General features: G+C 47.1%; 2 protein-coding genes across 5 annotated transcripts in view; one reads left to right on the forward strand and one right to left on the reverse strand.

Annotated features, from left to right (window-relative positions):
- Window positions 1-446: 446 nt before the first annotated feature.
- On the reverse strand, window positions 447-3,505 carry TMEM187 (transmembrane protein 187). The gene has a single exon (XM_083158875.1). The coding sequence runs from the start codon at window positions 3,056-3,058 to the stop codon at window positions 2,261-2,263; it is 798 nt and encodes a 265-aa protein (XP_083015001.1). The 5' UTR covers window positions 3,059-3,505; the 3' UTR covers window positions 447-2,260.
- Window positions 3,506-13,638: 10,133 nt separating this feature from the next.
- HCFC1 (host cell factor C1) overlaps window positions 13,639-23,778 on the forward strand; it is a 37,651-nt gene continuing 27,511 nt past the window's right edge. For 2 of the 4 annotated variants that reach the window (XM_083158878.1, XM_083158879.1), the window contains exons 1-4: window positions 13,639-14,789; window positions 22,398-22,546; window positions 23,006-23,166; window positions 23,276-23,484. In XM_083158878.1, the coding sequence (XP_083015004.1) occupies window positions 14,597-14,789; window positions 22,398-22,546; window positions 23,006-23,166; window positions 23,276-23,484 (712 nt within the window). In that variant the 5' untranslated portion in view covers window positions 13,639-14,596. The remainder of the gene's footprint in view (window positions 14,790-22,397; window positions 22,547-23,005; window positions 23,167-23,275; window positions 23,485-23,778) is intronic. The other 2 variants (XM_083158876.1, XM_083158877.1) reach the window with 1 other exon arrangement.

Below are 23,778 nucleotides of genomic sequence, written 5' to 3' on the forward strand. Positions count from 1 at the left end.
CACAATCTGTTCCCATTCAGAGATCAGCAGTTTTGGGAGGCATTGGAAAATGGAAATACAGAATGTACTCCTATGCTTATAACATACAGGTCATATAACAATGGGATGTACAGTAACGCACGGAACCAAGCACACACCTGCCACGAGTCCTGATTTCTGGTTGTCATGGGCTTCTAAAGTGGGTGGCTTGAGGCTGTCTTGTGCTGGAGATGAGGTTATGGCATGACGTGTTCTAATCTTTTTCTTTATTTATAAACTTTTTTTATCGAGACATCAAATATATACATTACAATAAGCATAATTCATATTATGATGTGTTCTAATCTTTCGTTTGTGAATGTGTGCACACAAACACATGAATCAGCCCATTTTAACCTCTGTCTACATACATAACCACAATGTGTATATTATGAAATAATGACAAAATCCAACGCTTTTTTTTTTTTTTTCATTTATTCTATTTTGCATCTAGACTGAGAAAATTTGATTTACTCACAATATTTTTTAAATAAACAGATTACCGCAGTTATTATGCATGTACATTCATTGACAATTAAGAAATTCACCAGATGTAGTGGATAACACCATATTGTGTATAACACTAATATTCATGAGAATATAGTCTACTCATTCCAGGGCTTTAGTGATGTCACTGGATTCTAGAGAACTGTTAGATGACATATTTAGCAAAAATGGTTAAGGGCACGATACGTTCAACCACTTGGAGACAGATCAAGGTTTCCAAACTCAGGTCCTGGTGAACTCCCAACTGTCCTTAATCATGGGTAGAGAAATAATATTTTTGGCTGAGTTAGTAATAATCTCGCCTCTTCCCACATGGAAATGTTGAAAATATAATCTTGTCAAAAGTTGAGAAATACTGATTTGTATTTAAGTCATAGACACTGATGATAGACTACGTACCCGTCTTTACTGGAGAAATAAAAATTCTACCATCTCTACCAGGCATAAGTGAAACTTTTATTTGTTTTACTCCAAAATAAGCTCGACAATACATTAAGATTTCCACTTTATGTTAATGTGAAGGAAGGGAAGTGTATCCTTGAATTGACTGTTAGAAAACATTAATTTTGTTTACAGGAATACTATTACTTTATTTTATATACTGTAGCACCAATTTAATAATACAGTAATAGATTATCATTCACATCTGTTGATTTCCAAGTAGACTTTACAATCAAATCCTCTATTCCAAACAATTACAATATTAGAGTTGGCCTTCAAGTTACAGAGGGGAAATTAATCTATGAAGACAATGTTGAACAGTGTCATGAAACCGGACTAGGGTGGCCAATATCGGGATCGGCGGGATCCCGGGATTTGGCCCCCAAAACGACGGTATTTCAATCCCGGGACTGGAGTTTCCAATCCCGGGATTTCGGGATTAGACTGCGCATGCGCAGTCTAATGCTGGGCAGCGTCTGAGCGGGTGCTCAGCAGCTGCCTGGCTTCTCCCGTCCCGGGCAGCGCGGCTCTGCGCAGTGTGATGACGTCAGAGGTCATGCTGCGCAGGCTGCCTCTGTCCTGTCCCTGGCCTGAACACCCACCCACCAACAGATCAGACCGCTCAGCAGCGGACCAGCCCGCTCACCCACCAGCAGACCAGCCCACACACCAGGCGACCAGCCCGGGCTCGGCTCCATCAACCCAGCTCGTCCTCCCACCCTGGCTCCATCTCCCCGGCTTGCCCACCCACCCGGCTCCCGGCCGCACCACGCATCTGTAAGTAAATATGCGGGGCGGCCGATGCGGGTTTTTTATATTAGGGAAGCCAATCCTGGGATCGGGCATTTTTCAAACCCGAATTCCGGGATTGAAAAAATGCCCTGGGATTGGCATCCCTAAACCGGACTTCCAGAAACAAACCACATAAAACATATGATGAAATGACAAGATAGCATCTAAATTGTATATAACATAACTGTAAAAAAAGAGATTGCATTGTTTTTTTCTTTTAAGTTAATAAACATTGATATTTTATTTATTCTCAGTGATATTTAAAGATGCGCTCATGATGAAAGAAATTAACCCAAAGCTCTAATGACCTCACTCTTATAATTTCCAGGATATATTTGATTTTATGAGAAAAATATTTTGGGTTCTCTTATTCAAGAATCTTTGCCTGATTGGGTCCAGCTTCTACTTCTGTCTGGAAGTTTAGAATTTCGAGGCCTTGCAGATTACAATTTCACAATTTTAAAGACAATATGGTCAATCTTCTGACATACGATTTGACTGGTCATTTATTCGACTTCAAGGATCGATGGTGGTCTAGGTGAGCTAAGAAGCAGAAAGCGTAATGGAACTGCAAAATGTCACACACTTTGGACCAGAAGTGGCCAGTGAGTGTCTGAAAGAGGAAACATTGGGCCAACCAGTGATCAAGAAGCTTTAATCCTACAAATCCAAGGAAAGAGGTGAGAGCAAAGACCAAGTATCTCTTTGTGGTAGAGTCTCCGTATCTGCTCTGCAATCTCAGTCCCGATATAGATGCCCATGTCATATGTAAAAGCAGGGTTAATTCAAATCCTTGCGGGTGACAAATGCTCAAGAAATAGCTACTCAATGAGAAGAGTTCTACTGCCAAGAAGCGGTGACCCTTCCAATTTTGCAGGATGGAGTTGCACCAAATAATTGCCCAAGCAAAAATAGGCAATGTAAACCACTGGTCGAGAATGGCAGCCCACTGGGCCTGCGTCCATATCCTGACCCACTGAACAGGGCCGTATGCCAGTGCCATCCAGGAAAAGACATTCTTCAGATAAAGTCCTGTCTTGTCCTTGATTCTGATAGCCTTTCCATCCTGGTATAACCAATATATTCCCAGAAGCATATATCCAAGATTGATGATAGAGTTGAAAGGCATGGTGAGAAAAGCAGGAAGTTGTGAACTAGGTTTCTCAGCATAGTGACTATACCCTAGTTCAGTGCTGACTGTGTCCAGCACACCTGTGCTCACGATCACCAAGCACCCTGCAAAAGCTGCAGCCACATGCCACAAGGCCCTATCTTGTCCTAGGAAGCTTGTTATTTCCATGTTGCTTTACATTAAACAATCTAGTGAAGCTGATTTACAAATAAATAATCAAAAGTATATCCAGCTCACTGACAGCAAGCAGACGGCAAAGACTGTAATGTTTAACCTCCACCCCCATTTGGCTAACAGCAGTTTAGGCACTTCCTGAATGTGGCTTAGCAGAGGGGCGTCCCAGGGCTACAGGCGGCAGGATTGGCCCGTGTCTCTGACATCGATTCCCCTGCACTCTGCTCAGCTCGCAGCCAGAAAGGCAGTTTGCACACTGCAAACTGAGCTTTATCTGTATAGCTTCCGTCTCCTCTCTCTCCTGCTGCCCTCTGGTTCTTTCAAACAATACATGATACGTGTGTGAGTTTGCAGATGATAAATATTATATGCAGTGCTTTTAGAGCCACTGAGATGGGTAACTGATTTATTTTAAAAAGAACAATCGGAAAATAAAGTAAATGTTTGTTTTTTAAATCGGTGACAATGCAATACAGTTATCTCTATGCTCAAACACTATACTCCTAATTGTACGTCTTACAGGAACGCAGTCCATCATTCTAAATGATCCCATCTCCTGTTTTCCTTATCAGGACAGTATATATAAATTCCTCTCTCACCGTGTTCTCTGATGAGAACACTGGCGATCGCACATCGCTATGGCACCTACACACGGAGCGGTATTAGGTCATTTTCAAGTTAGCCCAAATTGCTCAATATGTAGGGCCCAAACGACAGCAGGCATTTTAACAAAAATAATAAAGTGTTACAAATTATAACAAATGTAACAACCTGTGGGGGTGATTCAGCTTGTACGGGCGCATCTCTGTTGCTCGGTAAGCAGCTATCCTTGCAGCTTACCGAGCACCAGAGACACCGCCCGTACGAGCGCCTTCTCCCCCGTCGCCACCGATTTCCCTCAGAAACATGTAATCTAATGATTTCTCTGCCTTCGCACATAAAAGACAGTCTGAACTGACTTTTATTTGCATCCGCCATCATGTGACGTCAGCCGCCCGCTCCCCGGCAGACATTGGTCGACCCACATACCCATGGAAAAGTCCAGTGTTTTCCTGGGGACGCACATAAAATGCTGGGTGGTCCCCGTCCCCCCCCATCCCTCCTCACGGCCGCTCGCAGTCGGGGTTTGCACATGCGCTAACCCTGACCATCTTGGCAGGGGATGAATTCAGATCACTACGAGATCCAGAATCTGCCCGTGTGACATCTGTAATTTTACAAAAGCCACTGAAAGTTAGGTGCAAGTCTGGAACAGTCACAGCACAGATCTGCAGAGAGGTTTCCCTTTGTCAACCTGACAGTGGGGTACATTGTATTGTGGGCTTGGGTGTCGCCCGTGGGGACGCCCAGCTTTTCATGGGCATTCCCATGGGAATTCAGGCAGGACCCAGGTTGCTGGGGGAGGGTGACTGATGTTATATGCCGCCAGTCGCCTCTATCTACAGCCGAATGCCCGCAAATATGTCAGTCTCTACTGACTTATATTTGGCGGCAGGCCCTCTGGGACTCGGTAAGCTGCGAGCTTCGCAGTTTACTGAGTCAACCAGGATTAGGACCTTTCTGTGCAGAGTAAACAGGCTGCTTCTGCATGTAGCATATAAATGTAAGACAGCTTTATTGTTATACCCCGTACATACTATAAGATATGCGGCACTGGTGATATCATTACCGATATCAGTTTTGCTGCAAAACTAATGATGCATGGGTTAATCACTGAACGATACTGTAAACAATTTGATATTGTTCAGTATGTACACACAATATCAGATGTCCGCGCCCAGGTTGGCTAATGTATATGTATAACTCTCCCTGCACGTTACAACTGCCCCACCTGCAGTGCAACATGGTATTGCCCAGATACACAGTTAATTGCTCTTTTTTTTTTTGTCAACACATTTTTATTAAGAAGTTTTTCAATATTACAACGTGTAAAATGAATAAAATAAACATTTTGGAAAGAAGACATTACAAGAGTTTGTATTTGTTACAACAACATTAACAGAGAGAACTTGAAACAATCCCATAATATAAAGGTTGTTGCATGATCGCCGAATCAGACTAGGTGGATCCGAGGTCTGAACCAGTCCCAGAGTCAGTAATCCTGCCATTTCTTTAGGGTAAATTGACCCCCTGTCGAGGTGGGTATTTGTCTATCAATATTTTTATGAAGAACAGTGGAATGAAAATCATGTCGCACAATTCAAATATTCATGGGACAGCAGTATAACGTATTTTATAATCTCAACATAAACATTGCAATGTTTCTGATACAAATTAACAACTTCAAAATAGGGGGATGGAGGGGGATGAGAGGAGGGAGGCTGACAAACAGGGGAGAAAGACATCAACAGCCTAACAGCATCTACTGGTAATAGGCCTAGGGCTCTCTGTATAAGACGGAGGCAATGCCTGGGGTAATATGTGTGATTTACTGTAATTGACCTGAAAACCTAAGAATGTCCCAAAATGATCTATTATAGTCATGACAGCTGGGATCGCATGATGGGGTTTTGAGAGAAACAGGAGCATGTCATCAGCGAACAAGCTCAGTTTGACTGCTTCATTGCCCACTTTAATACCAGTGAAAGACGGTGAGTTCCTAAGTTTGATGGCTAGGGGTTCCAGTGCAAAAGCAAATAGGAGTGGGGCGAGAGGGCAGCCCTGGCGGGTGCCTCTAAATATGTGGAAGAGGGACGATAAGTAATTATTGGCTAAGATCTGGGAGGATGAGTTAGCATATAGGTTACGGATCGCACTGGTGAAGGCCTCAGGGAACCCAAAATTTTGTAACGTTGTAAACAGATGAACCCATGAGACCATGTCAAATGCCTTTTCGGCATCCATTGACAAAATTGCTTGTGGGTCTGGAGCCCCGTATGCCTGCAGCCACTGCAATACCAACAGCAGTTTTCTTACATTCAGTACTGAATGTCTGCCCCAAATAAAGCCTGTTTGGTCCTTATTAATAATTGTGGGTAGTAATATTTTAAGCTTGTCGGCCAGTATCTTGGTATAAAGTTTATAATCCGTGTTTAAAAGCGAGATGGGGTGGTAAGATGATGGAAGTGTAGGGTTATATCCAGGTTTTAGAATTACTTTAAGGAGTGCAGAGTTAAAGTATGGAGGTTGGGTCGCTCCCTTAAGGAGTGAATTAAATAGGACAGTTAAGAAGGCTAATATGTTTGGAGTAGAATGTGTAATATCGTGGATATATATGTGGATATATACTGTATGTGGATATATATTTTCCCCTATGTACCAGTGTACCACTGTCATCTTTCAGGGAAGTCATATTAGTAGGAGAGTTTTGACCTTGTAGCAAGTTAGTCATTAACCTGTTAGATTTACCACCAAATCTATGATATTTACTCTGGGTCTGGAAGGATAGTAGTGTTTCTGCCTTGGACAGAAGGTTATCAAATACTGTCTTGCCCTGCTTAAATGTTATCCTGTTAGGGGTAGTGGGTGCTAACTTGTAACTCTGGTATGCTGCAGTGAGTGCGGCCTGAGCTTCAAGGTACAGTTTTGTGCGTTCTTTGCGCACATGGGAGTTGAAGGAGTCTGTTTTCTAACCAAGATGACCACACCCCTGGATTTTGAAGTATATGGTGCCGCCGCCATATTTTTGTGGAGCTAGAGCAAGGTCTTTTTACGTTTAGAAGGAACATGGAAGCCACCAACGTCGCTATTTTCAATTCACCCATTACACATCACTGCACAGAATAGGACGTAGGGCCCTTGCTCAATACAAAAATGCAACTCAGTAAGGCTATAAATAACATTTAAGACAAGACAATACAAAAAAGGGAAAAACATAAAGGAAGTGGGAGTAGGGGGAAAAGTGAGAATCCAGGGAACCAGGCCCGGGGCGGCCACAGGAAGGGTAGTTAGGGCTAGTGCAATAATGGTATATATGACCGCCTGTTCCCAGTCCCTCAACATCCCAATCAACATAAAATTTTAAACAAACATAAGGACCTCCGGGCTCCCAGCAGCAGAGCAAGCTACTGGGTACCGTGATCTCAGGGATATAGCAGCGGGATACAACAGGCTCGCCCCAGCCATTATTATTATTATTGCCGGGACCCATGGATGGCATCAGGTGCAATAATCTTGCACCATGACTGGTCCTCGGAGACCGAACCAAGTAAGTTAAGCACGCTTAGTGTAGCACACAATCAACCGTCTGTGAACATAATATATAGTTACGTATAATAATGGTACATTGTAGAACCCAAAGTCCTGGGCTAGGCCATTTCGGATGGGAGAGGGATCGTCGTTTCCCCTTCAGCATGTGGCGAGCTCCGCATGGGAAAAAGAGGGGGCATTGGAGGGCCTCAGCTCAGGGATATCCAGCTGTGAAAATCGAAGGGAAACAAAGACATTCAACACGTGGGGATGAGGTTGACTGTGGTGTGACGAGTAGCACTTGTCGCTCAGGTGGTGTCAGGGCCAGCTGGTGAGAAGGTATCCTGGGCTTGTTCAACTAGGTAACCCTCCGCATCCTGGACTGTGTTGAACTCCTTGAAGAAAGAGCCTGGGAATATGCGCAGTTTGGTAGGGTAGAGAAGGGAAAACTTGGTACTGGTACCCGACTTCACCAGTCGGGAGCACAGCGGGGAGAACTCTTTCCTGGCTCTTGTAACCTCTGCTGAAAAGTCTTGGAAACTAAGCAATTTATTGCCATTCCATTGTAAGGATCTGTTTTGTCGGAATGCCGCCCAGATGGCCTGCTGGTGGCTCTCTCAATGATCATGCATGTGCAGGCTTCTTCTATGTGTAATAGCTCAGGCAGCGTGGTTAGTAGGAAAGTAAGCAAGAAGGGACCCTTAAGTGTTTCAGGGAGGCCCAGGGAGTGAAAGTTTTTCCTTCTCGAGCGATTTTCCAAATCGTTGATTTTGTTTTGCATAGTACAGTGGTTCCCAAACTGTGTGCCTAGACACCCTGGGGTGCCTCAGGACACTTACAGGGGTGCCTTGGGTTGGTGGACCAGGATCAATTCATATTATTTATGTGTAGAATACCAAAGGGTAGTCTTCGGGGCTGTAACTTGTCACCCTGCAGCCACCGCGTAAGAGGATTGCAAGCCTCTAAAAAAAAGGAATGAGAAAGAAAAAACGTGGGGCGCTTGGGTGAACAAGAAAAGTTTACAATTTATTAAAAACAAACAAAAAGCACAACATTACACACATATATTCTTCTAAAACCACAATGTTTCAATTGGACACTGTTAATAACCGCTGGGTCTATATGCACATTTGAAATATACCTTGTTGTACCTGATACCTGGTTGAGAAAGCCGCCCAGTGTGGCGAAACGCGTTCCAAAAGGACATCCGGATATCTGCCCCCGTAACCTGTTCACCCGCTGCATCCAGAGCCGGAATATTGCCTCCACCAGTCGCAGACCTCACCTCCCATCGCAGACGCTGTGGCAGAGCGTTGCACGGGTTAAACATCAGAGGAAAGCTGCGTCGAGGAGACGGCATCGCCGGGAAACTACAGCCGGCTGCATCCATCAAATCCTCCACAAATCAGCGAAGAGGTACGGAGAGAACAGGTGCTGGGGCGCAGATCCATCTGCACATCACCCCGACCATTGCCCACGCCACAGAGCGGTAAGAATTGCCTGTGGTAACAGGACGGACACTGTTGCCCATACCTTTAAAAAAAGAAGTCCTGTTCCCAATCAGTAAATGCTATATCTCATTTAAAAGCAAGGCGCCATTGCTGCAGTTTGCTGGCATGGGCATCCAAGATGGGGTTAATTGTGTCCTGTATTGCTCAGACCATGTCTGCATAGGTCAGTGGTGCTGACTGAGGGAGTCGGGTTTGCTGGGTGAAAAGTTCTGGCTGAGTAAGAGGAGGATGTGGTGTCTCCATCTCCCCCCCCCCCCCCCACTATAGCTAAAGCTGGCACAGGTGCAGGCACCGGGAGCTCTTTCTGTGCTGCGTGGGCGCCGTGGAGTGAGCCGGCGGCCATGTTGGATGTGGCATGCGGCTGGACAGAGGGCTGCCACAGCGGCTTACCCGTCGGTGGCTGTGCCAGAAATTTGTCCATTGGTTGCAGCGGCAGTACCCTGGTGTCTTCTGGGGGTCAGCGGCGGGGATCAGGCGGCTTCCAAGAGGCGTGCTGGGGAGCTCAGTATGGCACTGCCGTTCCCATGAAAGGCGGAACCGGAAGTCCCAGTTAATTGCTCTTTATAGATTTTGCTTTATTTCCAAATGCAGGTTAAGAGGAGAAGATCGTTATCCCAGTATAAACCGTCAATCGTTTTGGGGAGTGTAATCCCTAGGATTTACAGCCCTACAGTATTTATCATTGATGTATAACCACTTTAGGCCGCATTTTAGCAAAGAGAGGTACACTAATACCCCTTTTACACCAGCTCTAATAACCTGGGTTTTTGCATGGAAGCATGCAAAAACCTGGGTTTTCAAGCGGTGTAAATGGTCTGACCCGGGTCATGAGACCCAGGATTTCAACCCTGGCAAACGATCCTGGTTTAACATGGGTTCAACCTGCATTACACTGTAGTCTAAATGGGTAACCCAGGTCGCATCCGTTCACTGCAATGGAAAAACCGGCACTGGGAGATGCTCTCACCTACCTGCGCCGGCTCAGGCCCCGCCTGCAGTGATGTCACCAGTGCGGCATTATGCCAGGTAGGGATGCCTGTGTAAAAGGGGTCACAAGCCGGGATACACACATTTGTATTTGCTGGTCTCCATGAGCTGTATCTCAGATTAAAAACCAGGACCTAGAGCAGAGCTGGTTGCAGCTGTCAGAATAACATGCATAGCACGAAGGGCAGAATATATTTACAATAGGTCCAAAATACATAAAGCATTCACAGACCAGACGAGCCCTGCGCACACTTCCACATAGTAACCTGTGTTACAGATAAAAATCAAATAATGCTGCATAAATTGCATGTTCCAATGGCTAAGCCCACAATGGTGGTGTTCCAATGTTTCTCCTGGCAGGCTCCTGTGAGAGGGGAAGCCCAGCTGGTGAAGTAGAGGCGTGGCTGGTGGGAAAAAGGGCAGATTGATGTCATGGCCTAGGGATGGACATTGTATTGCGATGGTTCTCAACTACCAATGTTTTGGTTCTGATGGTAGAGTAGTGGTTTTACCAATTGATGGCAGTAGTCTGTTGTTTGCCACCATCGAATGTTAACATTTGATTGTGTCGTGATGGTCCCGTATCCAGTCCCATCACCAGCCAGCCACAGTCCAAATGTTTGAACAGGCACAAAAATTGCATTTTTTTTTTTTTTACACAAGTCTAAAAAATATTAATTGTAAAACTTACCATTACATCAAAAGATTGGTACTTGTTTCCTAGCAGGGCACCCAGTTTTCTTATGTACGCTACCGTAGCAAAATCGCATTGCATCTCATGGGCCATTATAGTTGATTTTATATAGTTTTGCGAGCGCAGCGAGCCCGAAGCGTGGCGAGCGCAGCGCGCCCCGCAAGCGGACGCAGAATACATGTAAAGTAATCCGTGTCCCCTCGCGGGGCTCGTCACACTATATAAAATCAACTCCACGCCGACGTGGATAGTGGGGGTATGAAAAGGTCAGGAGGACACATTTCACTGTGCTCGCCACGCTTCGGGGTGGCGTGGATAGTGGGGTGAAACCTCATTGTATGTCATACAAGTGTATAGCTAATGGAATGGCATCGCACCCTATAAAATCTCATGCAATTTTACGGGAGGTGCAATGCAATGCAATCCCCTAGGGCCAACAGAGCAGTGAATAAATTACATTTAAAAAATCGCATCGCATGGCACTATAATGGCCCATGAGATGCAATGCAATTTTGCTATGGAGAATAGCCCTGTACGCTTACAGCGTACTGGGCGCCCTGCTAGGACACAAGTACCAAAATATTTGATGGCAGATACCCAGCCATCATTTAAGGTTGGGTTTCCAGCATCCATCCCTAGTGTGGCCACACAATCATGGCTCTGCCCCTGCCACACAGTGCTGTAAATACAGGCATTTTATAGCGGGACCGGTGTTACGATGACAAGATTTAATATGAATCACATCATCAGGTCCCCCTCAGCCTGTGCAACTTGCATTATGCATACCTCCCAACTTATGTAATTCCCAAATCAGGACCGCATGACCGTCCTGGAAAGGGGGCAAGGCCTAGAGGTGCGACCCCCGTTTTTATCATTTCTCCAGGGGAGCGCCACTGCCCAGCACTCCCCTAGCAACTGGGCAGATCCTGTCTCCCTTAACTCGATCCCTGCACTGAAGAGATGCAGCATGCTTGCAACCATTCGAGAAAAGTAAACAAGTACAAGCTAACCCCCCAAAACAGGTGTTTTGGGGGAAATAGCTGCATAGGCTGAAAATAGGCCCATAGTCAATCCGTCAGAAAGTACATTTTCATTCCAAAATCCTGGATATTTACCACCAGTCCACCACAAACTACAAATTAAAGATTTATTTTTTCTTCTTCAAAGAATATGGTATAGAAAAACAATTGAGCATATGGTGTAATCCCCTAAATATCACATTACATAGGCACATATCACTGAGGGTAGCAGACGTCTTTCTGTGCACAGCACCCGCAGCTAGACAACATACTACTACACAACGCCCTATCCTGCTGCAACATCTATGTCGTCTCTATGCTAATGAGCCGCCATGTTTCCCGCCCGCACAGAAGAGACACGGGGGTGGGGCGGACACATTCCAAAATGGCCGCGTCCTCTACCTCGTGCCACAAGGCCCTGGCAACCGTTGCTAGGAACGAAGTGTAAAATGGCGGCCGCGCCTGCAGAGGAGGCGCCATGATAGTTACTGGGAAAAGAAAGGCGCCGCGCAAGTCTGTCCCGCCGTAGCGCGGGGATCGTGTCAGTGAGGCACCCCGGGCGGGACAGGGGGCTGCCTCTGCCGCACTTTACGATAAAAAAGCGCACGTGAATGTCACAGTCTCCCCATCTGTTTTCCTTTTGTACTCCTCCCCACATCCGGGCTCACAGGAAGAAGCCGCCGCCATTACTGTGTTTTGCCAGCAGCCGGGGCCTCTTCCTCCCTCTCATGATCATCATCGGAGGGAGGAGGAGTGGTCCACAAGATGGCGCCGTGCAGACACTGACGTGCAGTCATGTACTAAGCGGTGACAGGCAGCCTGTGTGTGTAATAAGCAGGCGGCCTGAGTGTGCAATAAGCAGTCAGAGATAAAGCCTGTGTGTGAACGCCACCAGCCCCGCCATGTTCCCTGCAGCCGGCCACACGCCAGTCCTAGCTGCAACCCGGCCTCCTCCCCCTCCCCCCTCTACCTTGTGTTTGTGTTCCAGACGTGGAGGCTACGTGAAAACATGGCGGCTTCCAGAGACAGGAGGGACGCTTTCCCGGCGTCTCCCTGCCAACCTGCCGCCTCATACCCTGACCACATTCAGCTCAGCAGTCTCCTTGCTTGCTGCTGCCAGCTACATACGTGATGTAACCAGCACATACTGCTGCAAGCTACATACATGTCATAGCACATACAAGTCACCAGCTTTATACATGTGACCAGTACATACTGCTGCCAGTTACATACAAGTCACCAGCTACACATACTGCTGCCAGTTAAATTCACGTCACCAGTAAGACACAAGTTACCAGTTACATACATGTTGTGATCAGCACATATACAGCTGCCAGTTACATACATGTGGCCAGCTACATAAATGATGTCACCAGCACATACTGCTGCCAGCAATGTACATGATGTCACTAGCACATACATTTGCCAGCTACATACATTATGTGACTACCACATACTGCTGCCAGCTACATACATGATGTGACCAGCACATACTGCTGCCGGCTACATACATGATGTGACCAGCACATACTGCTTCCGGCTACATACATGATGTGATTGGCACATACTGCTGCCGGCTACATACATGAAGTGACCAGCACATACTGTTGCCGGCTACATACATGATGTGATCAGCACATACTGCTTCCAGCTACATTCATGAAGTGACCAGCACATACTACTACCAGCTACATACATTATGTCACTACCACATACTTCTGCCAGCTACAAACATAAAATGTCCAGCACATACTGCTGCCAGCTACATACATGTCACTAGAACATATAGTTGGCAGCTACATACATGCAACCAGAAAATACTACTTCTGCCACTTATATACATGTCAGAAGCAGATACTGCTGCCAGCTACACACATCATGTGACCAGCACATTATGTTGCCAGCCACATACATGTCACTAGCACATACTGCTGCCAGCTACATACATGTTACCCGCCTACTATGTATCATGCCATGTATTGTCAAGTTATTATATATAATATACGATGGCTGTGGTAAACTACAGGTCCCAGCACACCCTGGCAGGTAAATGTAGTTCCAAAACAGCTGGAAGACACAATTTATCATTTCTCCCCTATTGAGTGGGTACACACACACACACAATTTTTTTTATGTATGTATCATTTTATATTTTTGTATGTGTAGTGATTTTGCACTTGCTATCGGCACTCCCCGGCATGAGAGTATAACATTCTGTCTCTCTGGCCGCCATTTTGCCATGGCTGCCGCTGTGGCCACCCCAGGCCAGGCAGTGAGGGACACTGGTGCTGGTGGCGGCCTCTCCCCCTCCCTCCCGTGGCCGCAGCGCTGCCGAGTCCCCGCCTCCATCTTATTGTCTCCGGAGGAGGAGGAAGACGGGAGGCGGTCGCTGACAAGATGGCGGCTCCCAGGGAGGCGTGAAAAGAGGCTCCGGTGCACCGTCCCACGCCCGAACACCGATCACCGCGGTGGCCGTCATTTAGTGAATTGCTTTGGCACAGGCAGCCATTTGCCGACGTTCCTTTCTCGTTTTCCCTCAGATTCCCCCGAGTTCCAGGAGCCCTGAGCTGGCGGCGGGGGCGGAGTCCCGGCCCTCACCCTCCGCACACACAGCGGGGTATTGTACCGCCGTTGCCGGACCTGATTCCTGACCATTGTCACGCCTCTACCGGCTGCCCGGCTAAGGCGCCTTCTCGCAGTGTTGTCGCTTCGCCCGCCGCCATCTTTGGTTTTCCTACCAGCTCTTTATTGGTTTGTTTGGACGGCACAAGATGGCGGCTCCCATGGACTCCCTCAGCTTCGCCGCTCCCGGGCGGCTCTAGAGTAAAGAAGCGGCTCAGCTGAGACGCGAACGGGCTGCCAGCGGAGGAGAAGGGGGACAGCAGCCACCCCTCACAGCACCGGACCCGGAGGAGCAGAGGGGCAGCAGCAGGCGCGGGAATCCGCTGGTCTTCTCTCCGGCCGCCGTCCTAAAATGGCGGCTCCCATGGACTCCTCAGCGCCACAGTAAGAGCCGGCTACTGCAAGGCCGCAGCCCCCGCCGCTCTAGTATTATCCACCCCAACACACGTATCGTGCTTGAGGCCGACCGTAGCACCCTGACAGCGGGCCCCAAACCGGGTCTGGACGCCGATTACTTCCCCCTTCCTCCCACAAATAAGCCGGTGATCGTGAAGGAGCTGTCACCCCCGCCATGGCCGCCCCTCCCGCGGTGACGGGATCCTCCACAGTCGCCTTACAGCCCCGCTGGAAGCGAGTGGTGGGCTGGTCGGGCCCAGTGCCTAGGCCTCGCCACGGACACCGGGCCGTGGCCATCAAAGAACTGATCGTAGTGTTCGGTGGCGGGAACGAGGGCATCGTGGACGAGCTCCATGTGTACAACACCGGTGAGTACCGCGGGCGGGCGCTCCGTCAGTGTACAGTGCTCGGGCCGGGAGCAGTGCTGCCCCCTAGCCGTGGTGCTGATTGGAAGCACGGGGGTGTGTTATGATGATGATGCCGCCGCCTTTATTACTGATGCTTCCTCAGAACACTGACAGCCCCGGCCACTGTGCGCCAGGAAAATGGCGGGTTCCTCGGGAGGAGGGGGCGGCTCAGTCCTGCTGGGCTCTCCTGGCTCTCGCACCCCGTGTGCGGTCACACCTGCTTGCATTATTAGTAATAGCGATACGGGCCGACATTGTGTTCCTGTTCCTTCTGTTTTGCATTGATAGGATATGGGTATCTGCCCCCTGGCGCGCTGTGCAGAGTGCCCCCTGGCGCGCTGTGCAGAGTGCCCCCTGGCGCGCTGTGCAGAGTGCCCCCTGGCGCGCTGTGCAGAGTGCCCCCTGGCGCGCTGTGCAGAGTGCCCCCTGGCGCGCTGTGCAGAGTGCCCCCTGGCGCGCTGTGCAGAGTGCCCCCTGGCGCGCTGTGCAGAGTGCCCCCTGGCGCGCTGTGCAGAGTGCCCCCTGGCGCGCTGTGCAGAGTGCCCCCTGGCGCGCTGTGCAGAGTGCCCCCTGGCGCGCTGTGCAGAGTGCCCCCTGGCGCGCTGTGCAGAGTGCCCCCTGGCGCGCTGTGCAGAGTGCCCCCTGGCGCGCTGTGCAGAGTGCCCCCTGGCGCGCTGTGCAGAGTGCCCCCTGGCGCTTTTTTTTGGTCAACATTGACAGGTATAGCGCCAGCATATTCCACTGCACTGTACAGCTGGAAAGGAACCCATGATAAAACAAGACTATTAAGTCAGAGGTGCTCCTGCATGCAAACGTACACTCTGCACTAAATATGCAGTGTACTACATATGCTAGTGCTCTACATGGTAATCCATGGGTCTTCAAACTGTGGCCCTCCAGATGTTGTAGTCGAACTACATGTCCCAGCATGCCCTGACAGTTTTGGCATGCTCTTACAGGAAAAAATGTGGCAATGCATGTTGGAACATGTAGTTTCACAACATCTGGAGGGCCACAGTTTGAAGACCCATGTGTGTAATCTATAGTGTTCCCATTTTTTGTATTCATGCATACAGCTCACATCTGTGTGTAGTAGCTGTGTGTTGTTTTATTGTGAATGTATGTGTTGTGGTTACTGTGCTGTGTATAGTTTACGCCTGTGGGATTTGTGACTAAGCTTTGAATAAGGAAAATGTTCATTGAGCCCATCTCCCTAATGCTACCGATTGCTTGTCACCTATCGGTAGGATGCTGAGGGTGTCTGAACACTGCAAGCTGTCAGTCGCTTTTGCCTGTTTAAGGTGTCATAGTCTCAGCACCGGGTGCCGTCCCCATCATGCTGTTGGTCACATCTAACCAGCTGAAAATCCTGGCGCCAATTTCAAGTTTGAAAAAGCAGCATCTGAAGCTTCTTTCCCCTCCCCCTGTGTAGCAAGATCTCCTGTCCTGTGTCGCTGCTTAGTCTGTATCGCACTGCCTTATGTGACGTTTCTTTGTGTTGGCTTTTACATTTGAGCTTGTCAGCCTGTGCTGTATTAGAGCAGTGTGCCACTGCACACTTATGTAGGAGGTTACAGGTCTTGGTTTAAAGAACCCTTGTCTATTCTATTCTACAATCACCTGATATTCTACTGCTTCTGTCCTTAGCAGGCAAACAACTAGACAAACTTTGTGCCCATTTTGTATTGGGGAAATACAAGGCGTAACATTTTTATTTCAATTTTAATGTCTTTCATACCGCTTTAACATAGCGGTCCTCGGGTCACCCATTTTACACACTGCGACACCGGTTTAATCACTTTTTCTTAACCCAGGTTAAATTAGCTGTGTTTTATATTGGCAGTATGAAAGGGCTAAAATGGGCATATGATTGCTTAGGTCTGCAGACGTTAGGTTGTTCTTTGTTGTGTATATGCTGAGTGGGGGTACTGCAATATGTTAAAGACTTTTTTTTTTTTTTGTAAACAGCTGCAGAACTAAACCTGCCTCTACTCACCAAATCTATACGGACAGTGCTTAGGAATATAATGGTTAAATAGCTGCACATTAATGTATTTCCGGTTTTAGAAGTCTATCAGCTTTCCAGAAAAGTGTCCAGTTTCATTAAGTAGCTTGAAATAAAAAGTGATAAACTTTGTATACCATTTTGATAAAGGCTCACGGTCGTTGGGTCGACGTATAATGTTGCCATGCGATGGGTGGATGACTAAAGATTGACATGACTTAAGGTGCTCATACACTGTGCGATTATCGCACCTGTTATGGGCTGAATCGCATACAATTTGCGTGCAATGCGATCCGCGGGCAGTACAAAAAGTATGTGCACAACATACTTTTTATGCTGCGCGATGCCCGCTGGAGCACGCATCGCATGGTGCTGTCGCACAGTGTATGGGCACCTTTAGGTCGACACATGATATAGGTCGAAATTAGGTTTTCACGTTTTTTTTTTTTTTTTTTAAGCCAACGTGCCAAAAGGCAGTATTTCATGCCCTGCCATCCCCTAGGGTGCGGAGGGAGAACAGAATAGTGTGCCCAGTGAGTGGATGTGGCACAACTTGATGGTGTCCATGTCGTCATTTGGGACAAAAAAGTGAAAAATGCATGTCGACCTTTTGACTGTCGACCTAGCCATGGAAGGTTTTGTGTCGCGCTAAGCCATGTCAACCTAATATTGGTTGACCCAATGACCCATACATACCCAGCCATACATGCTCTGCATTAATCTAATTCTACCACACACACATTCAATTAAATTCAAGGGGCGGCAATCAATTGTTAGATTGCCCCTGACGAGATCATGGGATGATATTCGGTTGATCATAATCGCACATATCGGCTAAACCTGACCAAAGTAATGGGAGCGATGCGAAAAGTCCCGTTTGAGTGCTCAAACTGGGGACATTTTACGCATTTTGTCTCACATCGCCGTGGGGGGGGGGGGGGGGGGAGGGGGGGGTGTAGCAAAGTTTAAATGTCTGCTCTCCTACCATCAGAAACAAATGCATGTGATGTTGGGAGGGAGGGGGAGGGACAATCTTATACCAGGGAATGTTCATTCCAAAATATTAGAATTCCACATCATGGTCTCCCCTTCTGGTGCTAACATGCCCTGAATGTTTGGGGTGTAAGTAGTTGAGTGCAAAGTATGCATATATAAAACACACACACACACACGCGCGCGCGAGCCAGTGCTGGTACATGCATGCTTCTCTGAGTCGTCTGTGCAGTAACCCAAGTGCTAATGTTGGAGCCCCTGATCTCAGGTCAGCATTTGGGTTGGAAATAAACACCGCCCTTCTCCTGAGTGTCAGTTGCTGAGCTGGAGGGGGGAGGGGAGTTCTCCCAAATCAGGATGTTCCCTGGCATGGAGCCCCCATGGTTCTCCTTTGTAGCCTAGCTGAAGTTATGTTTTTTTTTTATATTTGATTTTTAACTGCAATTGGGTATTACAGGAAGGCAAGAAGCTGGATAAGAGCGGGCACCACTCGGTTCATCAGCGCAGTCTGAGAGCTGGGACATAATTTAGCTTTGTTATGATGCAGTGCTTAGTTTAAAGGGAGGGTCTTATCCTATGGGCAGGGCTTTATATATTAATACTCAATCTTTTTATTAGTTTATCCTAATTGTAAAATGCATCAGTGTATGCTGACTCTATGCAAATAAGTATTCATACTCTTCAGACTGCTGACACAGGGTAGATAAGCTGTGGGTGCTGGGTATAGAACAGTGTTTCCCAACCCAAATCCTCAAGTACCCCCAACAGTGCACGTTTTCCAGGTCACCCGGCACGTGCATTCATTGCTCACTGACACATTGTAAAAGCTCCACAGGTGGAGCTAATTATTTCACTTGTGAATCTGTAGCGAGACCTGGGAAATGTGCACTGTTGAGGGTACTTGGACAGTTTGGGAAACGCAGACCAAAGTATTTCAGCGATGGCGATAGGTTAAAAGTATGTCATACGTGGTCCTGAACAGTATCGTCTGGAGCAGTGGTGTCAAACTCATGGCCCTCCAGCTATTTTGGAACTACATGTCCCAGCATACCCTGCCATTGTTTTAGCAATCCATTATATACAAATCGGTGCTTGTGTAGTTTCACGGCAGCAGTTACGTAGTCAGCGTAGTGTTCCTGCGGCCAGCGTATTCAGCGTCCCTGTCAATATCAGTGTAGTGTTCTCGGCTAGCCAGAGCTTACATAATTAGCGTAGTCAGGCGTCCCTGTCAGTATCAGCGTCGCGTTCGTGGCTAGCTGGAGCTTACCTAGTTAGCGCAGTCAGTCAGCGTTACGCAGTTAGTGTAGTCAGTCAGCGCTTATTACATTGTGTGGGAACCATTGACCATTTTAACCTGCCTGACATGACTGGTGTGAATGTGTTCCTGAAACACAGGGCAGTACGGATAGTGTAATGGTTAGCATTACTGCCTCACAGCGCTGAGGTCATAGGTTCGATTCCCACCATGGCTCTAACTGTGCTGAGTTTGTATATTCTCCCCGTACTTGCGTGGGTTTCCTCCGGGTACTCCGGTTTCCTCCCACAATCCAAAAATATACTGGTAGGCTAATTGGCTCCCAACAAAATTAACCCTAGAATGTCTGTTCGTTGTGTACATGTGGTAGGGAACATAGATTGTGAGATCCACTGGGGCAGGGGCTGATGTGAATGTTCAACTATACTTTGTAAAGCGTTGCAGAATATGTGTGCGCTATATAAAAAAAACTTAATAAATAAACACCCCCGCTATCCATGTCTGCTCGAAGTGTGGCAAATTGTCCTTCCGACCTGTTCATACCCCCCACTATCCACGTCGGCGTGGATTTCATTTTATCAAGTGTGGCGTCAAGTAATCTGTGTTCTCTCGTGGGGCACGCTGCGCTCTCCACACTTTATAACATCAACTCCACTCCAACACGGGTAGTGGGGGGATGACCAGGTAGGGAGGACGCTTACCGCGTCCCCTCGCGGTGCTAGCCACGCTTCAGGCTGCCGTGGATAGTGGGGTTTTGCAATGGAGGCATTTGCCAGTATGTATGTAACATGGCGCACTGGCAAATGTGTCCTTCATTGTGCATGAGACGCACTTGTGCACCGCACCCCCCCCCCCCCCCTTTGTGCAGGAGACGCACGCGCTACCGAACCCCTAACCCTGTCGGTCTCCCTGAAGTGGACACAGGCAGGGTTGCCGTACCCTGCCGCAAGCATTACTGAGATACACAAGCGTCTGAGACTGGCGTCCGCCAGTGCAGGGGATCTGGTGGTTACCGGCACTGTGTGAGAGGCGCTCACTAGGCTTGCCGGGAACAGAGCTGCAGCTCCTGGGGACAATATGGTGACTATGCAGGGCTGCCACGGGGACACTACACTAGGCAGCCTTTGGGCTATGCTGACAACGTAGCGTAGCCTGCCGCCATGAAACTACACAAGTACCTAAAAATCTGTTGCAGGGCATGCTGGGATGTGTAGTTCACAACAGCGGGAGGGCCATGAGTTTGACACCACTGGTATGGAGAATTACTTTGGGAGAAGAAGTTTGTAATGTCTTGTGTTGCTGTGTTCCCACAAGGACATGGGTATGAAAGCTGTTCTGTCTTTTGTGAGTGACTGGTACAAAAGGTTTACATTTTATCCGTGTGGACACAAGCCATAGTGGTTATAGCCTATTGCAGGGATTCTAAAACCAGTTCCTCGGTAGCTAAGCTTCCTCTACCTAAAAACAGTGTCTCTTGTTAAATGTACAGATGCCACTTGTCAGAGCTCTGCCTACCTGTGTCTTCCGGAATCACCCTTTTACCTATTCTACTGAAGGGAGACAAGAGTGAGAAATGGAACAGAGGATGGGGTGAAATGGGGAAAAGTGTGTGGGGGAGGGGGGGGGGGGGAGATGAAACGGAGCCCCAGATGAGGACACCATTTCCTCCTCTGCTAGACTGCTGATCACTGCTGAGGGGAGGAATGAGAAGTGCAGCTTAAAAGGTGTCTCGAGGTGAAGACAAATGGCCAGTGATTCAGTAACCTTAAGCTCCCTGCTGGGACAACTTAAATGAATTTCTGGAATAATAGGCAGACAGCATCCACGTGTGATGGGTCTTTTAATGTATTTATTAATTAACTGAGTTTTTTCTTTTTTTAAATACTATTCCCCAAGAGATATTTAACTTTTTAAAACGTCTGTGTTTATAGTTGTTTACACAAATAGCCGTGGTGTTTTTTGTTGTTCCCCTTTCTGGTTGCTTTACATGTTTGTTGAGATTATTTTTTTTGAAAAGAACTGAAACACAGATGTGTGATGATCACATGGAGTTTGACAATAACTAAAGGTTTGTCATTTCCAGAACATTCAGTGGTAACTTTATTTTTTATTTTTTTATTAATTGTCAGTTTTGCATGACTTGGCTCTTGGAAACTGAGCAAGCCTTATTATGAAAGTCAGATTTTAAAAGCTGCAGTTCTCCGCTACAATTTGGCTGCGGATTTTCATTACCGCAGATTTCAGCAGCGCTCCATGTACGACGACTTTGTCACCGGTTTTTCTCTGAGTTCCAGGCATCAAGACTGTTCATAGTGAAGCAAGCAGTTACAATCGCGGATTAGACTACATTAGAGGGCGGTGTAAAGTTATACATGTGTTTAAAATAGTTTGTCCACTTTTGGACACAGTCTGTTGCTTGAACCGTTGGTGCAAGTCTGACGGCATAAAAAGGAGAGCTGCCGCTGTCCCTGCGCAGTCCATACCAAATGCTGGAACTGGAGATGTGTAGTGAATACAATTGCCAATGCATCCTGTTGCCACATACATTACACATGACTTGTACTTTGCTTCATGTGTGGCATGAGTATGGTCCTCAGTGCTGATAGACTTCTACTCTGGGACTCTAGTCATTAGATGGACAGTTGGGGCCAAATTAAATTGTTATTGTACCGGCAGCTACTAGAGGGTGTCCATACAGATCTCTCTGTTCGGGCGCATATGGCTGCCTGTGTATGCATTTCAACTTGCAACCTCTGGTTGTGGTGAGGGGAAATGTGCAAAAAAGTCACCTGTTGATCGCGCAAATGGGACTTTTTGTGCACACACCTTAGTATGGTCGGGTTTAGCCACCATGCAGTTTAATGGGTATGATCACAAAGAAAATTATTAATTGCATGTTGCCCCGTGGTCTTCCATCGCTTTGGACAGGAGAACTGGTGCAATATGACAATTGAATCTGGCCGTAGGAATATCAACACTACATTATGGGATTTGTTAAAATGTTGAATTATAGTTAGGCTGTGGGATTGGGGGGGGGGGGGGGGGAAATAACGGTTAGGCTTTGCTGCCAGGCCATCAGGGATGTTATGTTGCCAAGCCCATCAGTTCCATGTTCAACATGACATTATGACCATTCTCGTGTCGACATATTATACCTATTAACACCCATTCCCTAGCATGCTTTGTACCAGGAGCTAAAGACTGGTCACGACATCCTTCCCGTAGGGCTAATGTTAGTCTGATTAGTCTTGTCTGGTTGTTTATGAATCTTAAGCCATCGTTGGATACAAAATAAAATCGACTTCCTTTCTTCTAGCTACAAACCAGTGGTTCATCCCTGCAGTGAGAGGAGACATTCCGCCTGGGTGTGCTGCCTATGGCTTTGTCTGTGATGGGACTCGCTTACTTGTGTTTGGCGGAATGGTGGAATATGGCAAATACAGCAATGACTTGTACGAGCTGCAGGTACGAAATATTATTTCAATGCTACTTCGTCTTCTTTTTACAAATAGGGCAGAATTCTATGTTGGGGGCGGGCTGTGACATCGAGCAGGGTCAGTATTCAACTGTCCTCCTGCCTCCCACCGTTAATCTCCCCCCCCCCCCCCCCCCCCCCCACTCCATTTTTTTTCTTGAGCAAGGGGAAACGACGTATGCGGCGGCTTAATGTAGCGGTTCCCTGCATTTGGGGATCCCTGCCATTTAACCCCATCGCTGGCCACATTGAATACATCCCATACTGTTCTAATTGGAAATTGTAATGCTACATGTTGGTTTCTGCTGCTTCCTTGATACATTGTTATGCCCCCTAGAATTCTTTTGGAAGCAAAGCTTTTAAATAACATTTTAGCCTTGTATTTACCTGCATCTTACAAATAAGTACAGTTATTACTATTGTCTTAAATTTCCATTATCTCCTCCCAGGCAAGCAGATGGGAGTGGAAGAGATTGAAAGCCAAAGCACCCAAAAATGGTCCTCCTCCTTGTCCTCGTCTTGGACACAGTTTTTCATTGGTGGGAAGTAAATGCTACTTGTTTGGTGGGTTGGCAAATGACAGTGAAGACCCTAAGAACAACATTCCTAGGTAAGCCAACCTCTAGGGTCAGTTTGCCTTTTTCCTATTGCTTTTATGTAGTTTTTGTTATTTATATTGTACGTTGCTAATAAATCTTTATAATTTATTTTTTATTAAGGTACCTGAATGACTTGTACATATTGGAGTTGCGTCCTGGCTCTGGGGTTGTAGCTTGGGACATCCCCATAACTTACGGCATACTGCCTCCTCCCCGGGAATCTCACACTGCTGTAGTGTACACCGATAAAGACAGCAAGAAGTCTCGCTTGGTGATATACGGTGGTATGAGCGGATGCCGGCTTGGTGACCTATGGATTTTAGATATAGGTAAGTTTATTTTATTTTTTTAACATGTTCTCCATATTTGATCATTAGTATGAATACTTTTATCTGCTGTACTCTGTTACTTATATCGTGTTCGTATAGCGTATTCGTCCTAATGTTTGCAAGTTGGAGTGTGTTTAGAGTTTTTCCTTGATACTGTCAACATCTATTTCAATGTTTGGCCTTCGGTACTACACCCATACAAGCTAATTCAATAGTTATTGACACCCGATCCCCTCTGGCAATATTCACTTGATTTCCCTAACTTGTATCTGTTTAGTCCACACTAAAAGTAAG

This window comes from Crinia signifera, chromosome 9 (genome assembly GCF_055691185.1).
Source record: "Crinia signifera chromosome 9, ASM5569118v1, whole genome shotgun sequence".
NCBI classification, from domain to species: Eukaryota; Metazoa; Chordata; class Amphibia; order Anura; family Myobatrachidae; genus Crinia; species Crinia signifera.

What these genes read in the sequence shown, in the direction of transcription:
- TMEM187 (XM_083158875.1), bottom strand. Translation starts at nt 3,058, where the DNA reads ATGGAAATAACAAGCTTCCTAGGACAAGATAGGGCCTTGTGGCATGTG.